We start from the raw sequence: 15180 nt of genomic DNA, 5'->3' as shown, positions 1-15180 counted from the left end.
GCGCAGGCACGGGCAGAGCCCTGGGTGAGTAATGCGGGAGCTCCCCCGCTCCTCCAGGCAGGCCACAACCATTCCAGCCCTTTCTGGACGTCCCCGAGGGCTCCTGGGCTCAGGTGTGCGCCTGGAAGGTGCAGCAGATCTCTGTCCTCTGGTAGGTCAGTCAGGCTGGGATCCGTGCCCGGGGAGGGATTTTTGAAAGGCTTCCCTCGGTTAGGAAGTTGTCTGTCTGCACTTGGAAATAACTCCCTTCCCTTGAACGTAACCTTCTCTCTTCCCCCCACCCCTTTCTTTTCCTTTTCCCCTGCTTTACAACTTTTCCAGCCCTGTGGAGTTGCCTCCCTCACTTTCACCTGCAGATTTCCACAGGTAATGAGAAGCCAATGCCGCGCTGGGAGATTTCAGTCATTGGAGATCAGTACTAGCAAGCGTCCTAACACACCTGTGTGTTTTTCTTTTGTTCTCCACTAGGCTGAAAAGTCATGACAGCTGAAAAGACTATTCCTATAATTAATGGCAAGCCAGAAGATGCTTTGGACCCAGAAGCTTCAAGTACTAACCTCGTCCACATCAATGATAAGAAAGTTCATGAAAGAGGCCACTGGAACAATAAGGTTGAATTTGTGCTTTCTGTGGCAGGAGAGATTATTGGGTTGGGAAACGTCTGGAGATTCCCATATCTTTGCTACAAGAATGGAGGAGGTAAGATGGCATCACGTGTGGATTTACATGGAATTAAACACGGGAATTAAAGCGTTAAGAATGCTTTGCAGTGATTTATTGCTCTAGTAAGAGATACGTGTTCAGGATTTCAGTGCATGTGCAGACAGGGAAGCTTTAAACATCTGACAACTAAGAAAAATCGTTGTGTTTCTCTCTCCTTCTCTCCAAACACTGTGTGGTTTATTTTTACAAGTTTCTTCTGTGTTAGTAAATTGAGATACTTTTCTCAGTAGCATTTTTCATGCAGAAGAAGCCAGTGTTCTGTAATAGTAGTACAGGCTGTCTTCTGCATGTGAATACACACCCAGGCATACTTAACTAAGTTTGTCTGACACAGAAAAGGAGGCAGCACTTTATTTGTCACAACACTGTACTTGGGAGAGGATGAATTTTTTTTCTAATAATGCCACAAGGACTAAATATTTTTTCTTTGTTACTTGAAATTTTTTATACCTCAGTGTACCTTTTCTTCCCTCAGTACTTCCCCAGTTCCTACAGCAAGGTAGGGGAAGATGTAAAACTACAGGTTACTCAAAGAGAGCAAGCACTAATAAATGTAAAATACGAATGTTGGTTGAGAAAGAAAAGAGCAGACTCAACTTCTACAGAAGTATGACATGTACCATGTGTTGGTTATAGCTGACTATAAACTGTGTAAGATGTATGACAGTTGAGAATAAGCACATCAGCTCTGCTCGGGAAGCAACGAAGGAAGAAAAGTAAATTACAAACTCAGTTTAGAATTCTGTGGACTGGGTTCAACATTCTCCCCACTTAAGGCCTGGGTCAGTGGTAGTGTAAACACAGAGGCTGGGAGAAAAATGGGATGTGCAGGGCTGATAAGCGGTGATCTGCTCTTTGACGGGCTTGTTTGCTAACAATGCTGTGCCAAATTTCTATTCCTTGTCCTTCCTTATCTGAACTCGGGGATGGTTTTTAGCCTGTTTTGTCTGCTGTTTCTACAAGACAAACACTGCTGTGGAAGTTGTGTTTAGTGTTGGAAGTTCCTTTCTTTATGGATCTGTATTTTGGCAAAACTTAGGTCGCAATAGTTCACCCTTTAGAGAATGCTGCTACCAAATCCTGCTGTTATACATGAATATTAACATGCTGCATACCAGATACACAGCACTTCTTGTTGATTGTTAAAGTGTTCCCAGAGAACTTCTGGCAGAGGAAATAACAGAAATATATTTCTGGTGTGTAATTTTTGGGTTCACACGGCCACCTTTAGGTGCCTATTTATAGGTATGTGCCAGCTTGTCAAATGGTGATGCTCTCATTTTTAAGGCTGTAACATGAGGCACAAAGAATTCTAATCATTGCTTGGGGTGATTTGATGAAAGACTAATTACTTGAATATGATATTTAATTAATTTAATTAAGAATAGAATGAGTGGGTGTGATTGAATTGGTCATGTCCTGGCACCATGGGACATTTGCCATTGAGCAGTTTTAGTCAATGAAGGCTCAGTCTGTGACCTGTGGCTTTGTAACCCCATGCTGGAATTAGACCAGAGCTTGTTCTTAGTACTTTCATCTGATGCATCAAACTCCTTGGTGTGTGGTAGGGGGAGGCAGTGGTAAATATCTGAGCTAGTTGTGAATAAGTTGCTGCTTACAGAACAAATTTGGAAGCTGTAGTATGGAACTTGTGAGGTCTGACCTCTCTGGGACTTACTCCAAGTCATAACGTGGAGTGCAGGAATCATCTTCTATAATTTTAGGTTCTTCTTATGAATGTTCAGGTTTTAAGGAAAATTAATTTCTTTGCGAGCTTAGAATTAGGTATTTCTTGGAATGTGATCTTTTTGCAAGCTGGGAAACCTGATGTTTTCTCATTTTCCTGATGTATGCCTGTTGGAACAGTGTTGGAAAAACAGTCTGAGCTGATACTTTGGTTTTCCACAAGTTGCCATGTTAAACTCACTATGATTGTGTGCATGAGAGGGCCAAGTGCATTTGATACTGACCAGGAAATCATCCAGAGAACCCATGCAAATATTCCATTCTTTGTGGAATCCCCATGGATTGCTTGAGAGGCACCTGGGATTCAGCTCTAGGGAAATTTCCTGGCTGAGGGAAGAGACTCCTGGTGATGAGATGTGAAAGAAACAGTCAGAGCAGGTGGATTTAATTGTCTCAACTTTCTGATCGAGGTGGCTGAAGTACAACAGCTGTTTCGGGGTGTGGGTGTGCTGTGTTTGGGGTTTGCTGTGGTTCACTGCCTGTGCTGGACTTTACTGCCAGCATCCAACAAAAGTGTTGATGCTTTGTTATTTTCCTAGAATTTCACATTAATATTTCTGGCTGATGAGGCCAAGCCCTGCTTTCCTGTCCTTGTAAGTAGTTCTGAAGTTTGTTTCCTCATTCCCTTTTCACAATCCTTATCATCAGGCTCATATAAATAATGTGAAAAGGATTTCTCGGATTTAATATCTGTAACCCTTCCTCACCCCTGAAAAAAGCAGGGGAGGTAGTGTAGACTGACGCGGTGCTGAGCAGAGCAGAACTTTGCAGCTGAGCACGGCTGGGATCTTTTCTGTGTTTGAGAGCCTCAAGAGCTGACTTTATGCTGAGGAACTTTGATCTCGTCTGGTTTAGCCCTGGCTTACGGGTTAGCTCTTGATATTTGGGGCAAGAGTAAATCCATCCTGCCCTGCCAGAGTGATGCCTGGGGGATGGCTCACAGCTGATCCTTCCTTTACTGGGAAAATCCTCACTGTGCTGCTGAGGAACTGGATTCATTCTAACCAACACCCCCCAATACTCACTTGCAGGTGCTTTCCTCATCCCCTACGTGGTCTTTTTTATTTGCTGTGGAATACCAGTATTTTTCTTGGAGACAGCCTTGGGACAGTTTACAAGTGAAGGAGGCATCACATGCTGGAGGAAAGTTTGCCCTCTATTTGAAGGTAACAATTCTGTGTTCTACTACAAAAGAAAGCATTCAATTTGAAGTAAAATGAAATAAATAGTATCAAAATGGAAGTTAGGATAGACTTAAGAATAAGCATTTGTTTTTAAATTACCTGACAAGCAGTTTTCTTTTGTATCTCACTTTTTATTTTGCTTCTCCAGGCATTGGCTATGCTACCCAAGTTATAGAGGCACACCTAAATGTATATTACATCATCATTTTAGCATGGGCTATCTTCTATTTGTTCAACTGCTTTACTACAGAGCTTCCCTGGGCTTCCTGTGGCCATGAATGGAATACAGGTATGACCTCAGCAGAGATTGCTGCTATACAAATCCTTCCAAGTGATTTATTGACACTGAAATGTCCTGATCAAAGCCATTGCTGTGACCAAGTCAGTGGAAGTGGGCCAACCACATCCCACTACAGCAAAGAGAAAGGAAACCTGGAGTGGAACTGCCTTGGACCTTTCTGGGTTGGGTCATTGTGTAAGCATTTACTCCTGGAGAATTTAATGTCAGCAGAAAAAGACTGTGGATTTCGTTAATTCTGTAAGATGTTCTGGCTAAATCCCAAGACTCTCATTTGCAATCATATCTATTCTCCCTGAACACAGAGAGTGAATTCTGCAGCAGAGAATGACCTGATGACAGGTTGCAATCTTGCTCTTTCACTCTAATGAGATCAGGAGGAGTTTGAATGGAGAGGAAAAAATATTAAATGTGGATCTTTGGATTTGCTCTTTTAAATGCCAGATGTTGAGGGATAATGTTCATCAAGCTACTTCTGGAAATTTAGTCTCATAAATAATCCTTACTGCATGTAAAGTAGCCTCCTGCATGAAGGATGAGGTGTGCATTCATGAGGGTTTGCAGGGTAGGGCTCTGCATCTGTCCTCTCATTGATATTTATATCTGTAATTCTCGGCTCATTGAGTCTGTAGATCACAAACATCCATGGGGAGGATCTCATCCCAGTGCCATGTTCCCATGTTCCTGAAGTTTTGCATTTTTCCCTTAAATCACAGTCCAATTTCAAATCAAGTACTCATTGTATTGTCTTTCATGGTTTCATTGATTGGCCATTTGTTGTGCTCTTTGAGCCCACCTAAAGCTGCCTGAAATCTTAGTTTATGTCAGGGAATGAACTTTGGGCCCAGTGGATGTAGAAGGCTTTGGTGTCAGTTTTGGCAGCCCTGCAAAGGAGCTTGGCCAGTGTTATCACTGCTCAAATGCTCAGCAGCGCTGAGCTGCTTTGGCCTTTCTCTGTGTTAGAGATAATTATGATAAACCAGAGGAAATATCCACTTGTCTTACCAGGAAAAAGTGGAAGTTTATGGCTGGCCATGTTCCTTAAACCATTTGTAGCCGTAACCCATTGAACCAGCAGCTGGAGTAGAAGCATCTTGCAATTCCCAATCCATCGCCTCAGTTTCTCAATGTTTGTTTCTTCTGCCTGAGGGGATTTTTTGGCCCTGTGCCTCTGGGAAGTGTTGTAGGAGGGTCCTCATGGATGTTTCCCTGGGTTATCCTAATCTGGTGTTGCAGAAGTAGCAGCTGTTGCATTTAGTGTACCCAGAAACTTTAAGCCCACCCAGAAAATGTGGTGTAGAATGGAGGCTTTTTCCCATTCCCAAGGTGCACAAACTGGGAGATGAACAACAGCAACTGTGCTCGCATGTCAACACAGCAAACTCTTTTTTTTTTTGTTCTTTTCTAGAAAACTGTGTGGAATTTCAAAAACTTAATATGAGCAACTGCAGTCAAGTCTCTTTACAAAATGCCACCTCTCCAGTGATGGAATTCTGGGAGTAAGTGCACAGAAACTTTATATTTGATCAGACTGTTTGTTACCTTGCAATGATTTGATCATTTACACGTGGTTAGATACCTCGTAACCCTATAGCACTTAGGGATGTGAGCTCAACTGGAAATTTTCTTATTTGCCACAGTCAGAATGAGAGTTTTTAACTCTTTTTTTAGAGGATACAAGGAAAGGAATTCCATATCCTGAAAGGACATAGAACAAAGTGTGCCACTTGCTCGGGAGCTTGGCTCCTGCTGCTGGAGGAAAGAGCCTCAAATCCATACTAATGAGGAGGCAAAGGTGAAAGAAAGAGGATGATTTACAATATTCTTTTTTCCTTTTCTTTTTTTTTTTTTTTTCCCCCAAATGTTTCTTCCCTTAGGAGTTTGAGAGCTGCATCCTCATCCTTGTTTCAGCTAACTAACACTCTGGCTTCTGTATCTCATTATTTTTTAAAGGACTGTGTAAGTGTTAGTTATTCAGCCAGAATAACAGCAGAGTTTAACTCTCTCCTGTCCCCCTGACTCTGATTTCTTGTTAGACTAAGAGAAGGAAATCATCTGTTTGCAAAAGATGATCTGCTTTTGTGGTGACATATTTTTCCTGACTATCAATATTTAATCAGGGCAGTGTAGTCTCCCATTTGCTCCTCGCAGGGCGTTGTGTGTGTTAAGCCAGTCACACAAATGGAATGTTGCTTTTAACGCTGAGTGATTTCACAACTTGAAGCCTGCTACAAAATTCTGGGTTACTACAATTTCTTGGGGATCCATTCATTTTATCTTGAAGACAGAGCCTTATTCTGAGGCTGTTTTGTGTTCAGGACAGCAACAGCTACACTTTGAAAGAACCAAGAATGAAAACCCCTTGAGGGGAGAACTCTACATGGACATAATTTCCTTGAATCTTAGGATGTGCTGTTGTCTGCCTGAACCTCTTTTTCTTGCTACATCAGTTAACTTAGACTTCCCCCCCCCCCCCCAGCTAAATTAAGCCTGAACAATATGAGAGGTATTCACTCTCTGGGTAAAACTGAAATTTTATTTTCTGTTCAAATTTTCAATAATCTGAACATCAATAATCTGAAATCAAAATATACCTGCTCCAGTGTTTCAGAATAAACAAGAGTTTCTCAGGTGGCATCACTTAATGCTACAACTTAGTTTTATTTTAGCAAAAATCTCTTATGGCTCTTTGGGATAATGAGAATTAAGACTTCATATCATTAGAGTCAATGAACAGAATATTTTCTCAATTATTAGCCAATTTAGCCCTGCATTTATATTATTTTTCAGCAGTATTCCCAACTCAGCCACTGATGGTAACTCCAGTTACCCAGAGAAGTAAGAAATGTTCAGTTCAATTGCATGGAGGGCACAGAGCAAGTGTTATACTCTCACGTTTCTACGGTTTTGTGGGTTTTGTGTTAGTGCTCATCTCTGGATTGCCTGAATTCCTGTGTCAGTGTTATTTTGAAGCACATCCAAAGCCATTTGAAGCACGTTCCTTCTCAGAGATCTCTAAAAATGAAACCAAACAAGATTCTCTGGCTCAGCTTGCAATCAAGTTGCAGTGGGTTTTAAACCCTTCAATTTTGGGGCATATTTCCCTACCTGACTTTGGCTAAGTCAGGAATGAATTATGAAACTAGAAGGGATAATCGGATTTAAACTTTTCTCTTAACTGGGTTTACAGTCTTGTGTATAAAAAGTTGAAAATATATGGTCCAAACCTTTTAAAAATCACAAACAGCAAAAGAAAAGATAAATTAAATAATCTGTTATTTATCTGAAACTTCTTTCTTTACCGTGCCACAGACAAACTTCTTGTAACACTAACAGTTTACTGGCCAAAATAACTTAAGATATTAAATTTATCTGCTTTCTCTGTCCAACCAAAACTGGAGTTCTTCACACAGAAGAAAAATATACTCTCTTCCTGCTAAGGAAGGGGTTTGCCTTGTTTAAAATTTAAGTGGTTATGACGTTGCATGGCTTCAAAATTAAAAAAAAAGACATAACAGTTTCAAAGTGGAAGAATGAGCCTCATTAAAAACTAGGACTGATTTTGCATTGAAATAACTCATTGGAATTAAGATTATAATTAAATTATATGTCTTAATTACACAGCAGTGGCCTTTCTGTATAAATGTGCAGAGCAGATCCCAAAGCAGTTAATACAAAGTAAATATGAATTTGTTTGGAAGATAAGTGTTACCAGCAATGTTATTTCCCTCAGCCAGAGGTGGTGTTCTCGTGATGATGCTTTACTACATTGTAAATTCTGGTGCCAGGAGCCATAAACTCGTTGTAAACTTGTTGAAACAGTTAGTAAGAGGCGAGTAGCTGGAGTAGACTGCACAGAGCAGCTGCTCAGGGCTATTTCCAGAGCTCGCATGGGCAGTGTGTGAGGATCCTCCTTGCAGCAAAAACCCTTCTCAGACCTGGGGTTATTTGCATAACCACCAGGTTCCTTACAATTAATTAACTACAATTAATATAATTAATTAAAATTAAGTTAAAAATACAATTGATGCTTGGCAAGGGGAGGGGAAAGCTCGAGGTTTCTTCTGAATAACCATTTAGAACCTTTCCCTGTAATGCCAAGGCTGCCATTGAAATTCCTCCAAGTCGTGGCCACATAAAGCCAATTTATTGTGTGAGGGGTTGGCTTCGGGGAAAAAAAATTGGGGTTTTGTGGGATTTTTTTGTATTTGTGGTGGGTTTTTTTGTCTGTTGAGTTAATCTGTGGATTAGAGTGGGGATTGCTGTGCACAGTGATGCTGTTTGTTTGCTGTGCGTGAGCTTGTTTACACCTAAAACTCAATCCTGCGTTTGTAACGTGTCAGGCTGATGCTGCAGCTTTCCTTTCAGAGCTGTATCACATTGCCACAGCCTTGTAGAGTAATCACAATGTCTTCAGATGGTTTTAATTAAACCCAGCCTAACCAGAAGAGTGCTTGGGGAAGACTCAGTAATTCCCCAGCGTTTTTGCTGTGCTCTGTGCTGCTCTCAAGTCCAGTGCTCCCAGTCTGAGAGTTACTCGTGCTGAGGGAGGTACAGGAGCAGGGGGACAAGTTGGATTTGGTTTTGTGTGTGCAAATGAATACACCAGGCCCAAAACATCTTTATTTCTGGCTTTGGAAAGGAATCTTTTTTAACTGGTGCTGTTAATAATTTTCCACCAACTATGCTGTAAGGCTCAGCCTTTATTTACTCGTGACTGGAATTAAATCCAAATCCTCAGCTGGCTTGAGGATTGCAAACAAAAACTTCAGCCTTTCTGCTGAAATGTTTGTAGCTGTTGGTGCTTCTGTGGCCTTGGCGACTCCTAAAGCTGTGGCTTGAGTCAGGCAGGGACTCACCCATGGGCAGAGGTGGCAGAGGATACCTGGCAGTGCCATGAAGCTTTTCCAGTTCCCCTTCCTCAGGTGTCCCCAGAGGATGCTGTTCCCTTGTTCCCTGAGCAGGTATAGCCTCACTTCTTCTGATAATTCATCATTATCTACCTGCTTTGGTAACTGTCACACAAAGGGTGTGTGAGGGTTTCGTTTTTACCTTGCATGGATTGATTATTTGTTAAAACAAATAAAAAAAGGATTCAGAGGGAAAACCTGCAGCAGGTCTTAGATGCTGTTTTCCTCTTGGTACATGCCAAAGAACTTATTAAACTTCAAAACTTTAAATATTTTTGTGAGGCTGTGGTTGATAACCACCTACCTGTGGCTACACAGTGAAAACGGTCTGATCCTGCTGGAGGAGCAGCAGGCAAAGTCTGAGAGTTTGAACATTTTTTTCTTCTTCTCCTGCTTGGAAATATCTATCCCTGTTATTGTTTTAAGACTTCATTTGGGTGAGGAGACTAACCACTGGCAACTGATCAAAATTAAGGGATTAAAATGTTTCTTGCTTTACTCAAAAAGGCCTTGCAAACCACAGCCTCGACAAGTTCCACACTCTGTGGGTACAGTTCCTAAGATAAGCAGCTAAACTGATATAAGTTCACTTTTTATTCCTCAAACTCTCTGCTGCTGTGTTCCAAAGGACAGACCAGAGTCTGAACCTCCACTTTCCCCTTCATGGTGGTGCCAGCATTCAGAGACTGACCTGTTTTCTCCCTTTAAGTCATTTCCCTCACTCCAATAGTATAGTTTACTTATGGATTTTCTAAGAAAAAGTAATAATCATAGTTTCAAGGTGTGGCACATGGAAATTTAGTGCCCAAATTTCAAACATAGTGGTAGCTGCGATGTTGATAATTACTGATAAATTTAAGCAGGACATTAAAGAGAACTGTGGCCGTAGGTGAGGGTGTATTTGTAGGAATCGGAACAGGAGGGGGAGATGCTCTGCTCCATCACTTTTCTGCTTTCCTAGGAGAGGGAATTGCCTGGCAGGTGTGGGGGCTGCAGCCATGCCTTGTGTGCTCCTTTGGCTGCTGCTGCAGTCTGTCACCACGGGCAGGAATTTGAGGTTTCCAGTGCCTGGGAAGGGAGCTGGACAGAAAGAGGACCCACAGTTTTGTGGCTGATTCCACCTCAATAGTTTTTTATTGGCTGTGGAGCAACAACTTAGTCCTCTGTTAAAGGAGGTCTGGTTGTTGGCCTGTCACTCTCTGGAGGGGGTGACACATCCTTAGCGTTTCCAAGTAGAGCCTAGTGAGAAAAAACATCGGTTTTGTCTGGTCAAAAGAAAAGGGGCTGTTCTCAGCAAAAAGGAAAAGGCACAAACCCTTTCCTTGCAAAGTCAAAAAAGAGGATTTTCCTGTTCCATTCAGGCTACAAATGAGTGCAGGAGTCACATTGTGGTTAATCCCCAGCACAGTGAGAAGTCAGGGGCGAGCTGAGTCTGGTCCTGCTGTGCTCAGTACCCAGGGGACTCAGCACCACTCCAAACCAGCCCTTTGTGGGTGTCTTGTAGGACACTGAGCTGTGCCAGACCCTCCTCTTTCTGCCCAGTTTGTAAGGGGCCGTGTGAAAATTGCTTTTTGTTTGGAGCCACGTGAGCTCTCCATCTGGGTTTGCCTCAAGATCACTGACTTTGCCTGACTTCAGCTGAAAAAAGCAAATGAGATTGGTGTCAAAATGCTGCCAGTTTCTCCTGTATTGAGGGCTGAACCCTAAGCCAGGTGGATGAACTTCCATGGTTTTTGATTTTTACATTTCCTGTTGTACATAACACTTTTGCTATGGACAATGAAAAAAGGACCTTCAAGTTTGCAAGTTCTCCTGACTTTCTACTCCTTTGGGAATTTGTAGCATTTGGTTGATTCCTGTGTCAGAATATGGTCAAGCTTTGGCTTGCAGTGGTGTCAAAACCAGAAACTAAATTTTTGTGGCAAAGATCATACGTGAGCCACTTAAAATATCCCTTAACTGCATAATTGTCAAAGTTCTAGAATAGTATTATGACTATTCATAGTAGGTAAACACGCTCAGAAGCTGAGTGAGGTGCTTAAATTATGATCTTTAGAAGCTGCTGGCTTAGATCTCCAGTTTTGCTGCAAAATGGGAAATCTTGTTTATTTGTAACCATAGGGGCATTTCCATGGCTGTGGTTAACACAGCAATGTGTGTTTGCAGACGTGCACATCTACAGATGCCAGTTTTGCTATTGTATGGAAAGAATTATAGGAGAGAAGCACATTTTGCTCCAAGGGGTAAAATTAATATAAAATGAAAAGTCTAAAACAGCAAAACCTCAGTTGTGCCAGGATGGGCTTGGCCAAATCAGCAAGGAGCAGCACGAGCCAAAAGAACCAGGGGTGTTTCTTCTGCCTTTGCCAGGGGTTTTATTGCTTTCTCATGAGCTATTGGTTTGCTGGATTTGTCATGTGAGGCTTTTTGGTTTTAATTTTTTTATTTATGAACAAAACCCCTCTACGGAAAGGCCTCCCTTCAGCTAGACCTGGTTTTATGCAAGTATAAAACCAGCTCATCCCCTTTTTCCTCGAATTATCATGTACAACCTCCCACAAGTATCTACACAAACTTTTAAATCTTCTAGAAAACTGAAAATAAGATATTTCTGGTGCTATTTGCTGCCTGAAACCAATGAGTCCCCTCCAGCAGCTCCCCTGTGTGAGAGGTCCTGCCTAGCACAAGCTGAAAAGTCACATCCATGCTTGACAAAGTTGCCCACTCCAGGAATTATTTTCTTTAGTGGCTGACCACAGGAATGGGATGTGCAAGGCCAGATGTGTGAACAAATCACATGAAACTCTTCCAAGGCATATTTTTCAATGCCTCTGGAACCTCTTAAATATCCAACCGGCCTTGTAAATAATAGATTGTTATTTCCAGCTGTCCAAGAATGAGTCCATTGCTTTTATTCTCTGTCTTGGAATCGGGAATGTGAAGGGCTTTGGTGAGAGGAATTTTAGAGATGAACAAGTAACTGAAAACATTGTCAAGCAGGAATCACATTCCTCTGGTTTTTGGCTATCTCAGCATGGACGCTGTGTAAAGGACTTATTTCCATGCAATTCATCAAGCCTCTGTCTATTTTTGGCTCTTGAAAAAGTATCATCATAAGAAAAATCAAATGTTTAGACACTTTTTAAGAGTATTTCCCAAGTATGGCTTTGTAGATTCAGGGCATTAACAGAAAGGGTGGTTGCTTGGGATTTTAAATTGAATTAAATTTTTTTTTTTTCATTATTTCACTGTTTTCTACTATATTCCTATAAGGCAGCAAAATTGCTTTGCAGTGTCAGGAGGACTTCCAGAGGAAACTCATTAAATATTGCACTGCAGTTCCTGGAAAGGCTACAGAACCTTTCCAATCAGTCAGTGCAGGCCTGGGAACAGCAGTGTGGGCATAGCTGTCCTCAGGGTGGAAAGGAAATAACTGATCTCTACCCCAAATCCCTTCAACAGCTCTTCTTTCATTATCTCCTATCTGACGTCCATAGGTTTTACTTCATAAATGAAAAAATGAGTCAGTAGAATTTTTCTGCATTTAATTAACAATACTGCAAAATTTGCAAGTGCTACAGCAGAGTGATATTTTGTGAAGACTCAAGTCCAGGGTCAGTGAGTATAAGAAATGTGTTGAAGGAGGGATTTTTTCAATTTTTAAAATTTTTTTTGCCGGTCAGGTAATGGTTTTCTTTTAGCCTGCTCTGTGAGGAAGAGATAAGAGCTTATCACCATTCATTTGTTACATGAGTTTGGAGCCAAAACCTCTATTTTACAAGAACATGCAGTAGTTCTCAATATTTTGTGCTCTGTAGTTCTCATTTGATGGACATTTAATTAAGAGAGAAAAGCTCAGTACAACTGCACAGGTTGTCTAAAAAGCTCCACAGAAATTCTGAGAGCCAACAGCTTGACTCGCATTTCTTCTGGGTGCTTTCAGTTCACAGCTGGTGCTGTGTGCTGAGCTAATTTATACCACTTAAGGTGAATAAAAAGGGAGATTTTTGTCACTGGATGACTTCTTCAGAGAGGAGAAGAGGGGAAATTACAAAAAAAAGCCTGAAGGAGTCGTTGGATGTATTGAGAAAAGAGACTGTAGAGCAGAGGTGAAAAAAAGATTGAACAGGATTAAACCCTTGGGCTTGCTGAAGGAGAACGTGCCATGGCTTCAGTGAGAGAGGGGTAAGGAAATAGGTCAGGAATGGTTGTAGGAATGGGATGTTCTGTGCTTGGCCCCCACTGTCTCTGTGTGACAGACACAGACACACAAGTAAAAATGATAAAAACAATATATACATGTATGCATACATTCAAATAACCTAAGTCCTGACCTTAATGAGACAGGGGTTGGCACAAGAAATGTGTGTCTTTTTTTGCAAGCTGTACTAGAAATTTTAGAGAAAAACCTGCAGAAGAAAACCTAATTTCACTTTTTAATTGGATGTGTGGAGAAATGGGTAATGAATGGAACAACATTCAACCCTAGCAGGAATTTAAGAAGGAGGAACCAGTCTGAAGAGCAGCAAATGTGGCTCAGCTAGGAATGGTTCACTGTGGTATGTGTAGGTCCCACTGGATCTGCTAGAAGAGGTAAATATTTCAGAACAACGCTGGAGCCGAGGGATTCTTGCTAATGTGGCCACCGGGAATTGTCTGTCTGCTGCTTTGAGAAATAAGCCAAGTATGGAATTAAGTGGATTTCCAGAAACGAAGTCTTACACTCTAAAGGATTTCCAACAAATTTCTCTCAGTCTGTAACCCACAGATTAGCTCTAAAAGCTGAACTACATCTTTCTAACCCCTGAGCACTGATGGTTGGAGAGTACAAGTGGGTATCAGGCAATATCTGTCAAGGATAATTTGTAGCTCTTTCACAAACCTGTGGGTGTGCTCTATTCCCTATTTCAGAGTTGACACGAAACCTTAAAAAGAGAGGTTTGGACATTGCACAGAGCCTGTACCTCTTGTTCTGGATATACAACTTCCAGAAAAGCCAAAGTGTCAGCTCACATTGACTTGCAGGGAGAGTTTGGCATCCAGACCCTGTCTCCTGATTTTAAACACTTTTAGGGGCTAAATCTGCAACAAATCCACTGGGAGATTGCCTTTGTTTAACTTTACAGCTGTAGCCATGCTTGTTCTGGAGGTGTTTCAGTGATTACCACACTGCTGCACTGGGAAAACCCCTGGCACAACCAGCCCATCTTTAGTTTCCCAAGTATCAGCCTCTAGAGGGGGGGGGGAAAGAAAGTCTGAAAGGAATAGTTTCTTTGTAAGGCATCCTCTCTGTCAGATCCCTGCCCTCTGTATGGTTCATGTGTCACCGTGCCACTCCTGCCCATGTCATCCTCACATCACTGAGCTCCTCAGGGCAGCAAGACAAAGCAGGGCACAGCAGCAGCCAGTGTCTCTCTGCTTCTCTCCTCCTCTCTTAATCCCAGATTGTAGAATTTGGATGGAAGTGAGGTCAGAACCAATTTAGTATCCAGCCTGAGTCACGTGCTGCTCAATTCTGATGTTCACTCAGTGTGTGCTCTGGGCAGTACAGGAGCAGTGCCCAGCCCTGGGGCCAGCACAGGGAGGACCTGGAGCTGCTGGAGAGAGGCCAGAGGAGGCTCCAGGATGAGCAGAGGGATGGAGCAGCTCTGCTGGGAGGAAAGGCTGTGAGAGCTGGGATTGTTCAGCCTGGACAAGAGAACCTTTGGGGTGACTGAATTTTGGCCTTCCAGGACCTGAAGGGGCCAACAAGAAGGATGGAGAGAGGCTTTTTATAAGGGCCTGGAGTGAGAGGATAAGGGCGAATGGCTTCCCACTGCCAGAGGGCAGGGATAGATGGGATATTGGGAAGAAATCCTTCCCTGTGAGGGTGTGGGGCAGGCCCTGGCACAGGGTGCCCAGAGCAGCTGTGGCTGCCCCTGGATCCCTGGCAGTGCCCAAGGCCAGGCTGGATGGGGCTGGGAGCAGCCTGGGACAGAGGAAGGGGTCCCTGCCCATGGCAGGGAGTGGAACTTGGTGATTTTTAAGGTCCTTTCCAGCCCAAACCATTCCATGATTCTGTGATACTCTGGGGCTAAAAACCAGAAAGGTTATCACTGCTCAAATAGGTGTTCTCTTCCTGGAAAAAGGAGAGGTCTCCCACACATTTTTGTTCAAGTCCCTCATCAGAGGTATGCGATCTTCTACCTATTAATTTTTGTTTATGCAATGAAGCTCAAAAAATCTCTAATTTGCCAGTTATCTTTTAAAATACAGTCCTGTAATGTGTAGAAGAGGATGTTTAAGTGTTACAACTGGAAAATGTTTGCCAGCTTTGATA

The 15180-nt window shown here is 42.4% G+C and overlaps 1 protein-coding gene across 3 annotated transcripts in view; it reads left to right on the top strand.

The window, feature by feature from the left end:
* The window catches only part of SLC6A11 (solute carrier family 6 member 11), an 86749-nt gene continuing 71569 nt past the window's right edge, over window positions 1–15180 (top strand). Inside the window, exons 1-5 of one of the 3 annotated variants that reach the window (XM_008636039.2) lie at window positions 1–24; window positions 469–699; window positions 3501–3635; window positions 3802–3942; window positions 5360–5450. In XM_008636039.2, the coding sequence (XP_008634261.1) occupies window positions 480–699; window positions 3501–3635; window positions 3802–3942; window positions 5360–5450 (587 nt within the window). In that variant the 5' untranslated portion in view covers window positions 1–24; window positions 469–479. Of the gene's footprint in view, window positions 25–126; window positions 152–257; window positions 367–468; window positions 700–3500; window positions 3636–3801; window positions 3943–5359; window positions 5451–15180 lie in introns of those variants that run through there. The other 2 variants (XM_017737358.1, XM_017737357.1) reach the window with 2 other exon arrangements.

The sequence above is a fragment of the Corvus brachyrhynchos genome, unplaced genomic scaffold (assembly GCF_000691975.1).
Source record: "Corvus brachyrhynchos isolate BGI_N302 unplaced genomic scaffold, ASM69197v1 scaffold266, whole genome shotgun sequence".
NCBI classification, from domain to species: domain Eukaryota; kingdom Metazoa; phylum Chordata; class Aves; order Passeriformes; family Corvidae; genus Corvus; species Corvus brachyrhynchos.
The sequence above is the reverse complement of the archived record's forward strand: the minus strand, read 5'-3'. Positions and strand labels throughout refer to the sequence as shown.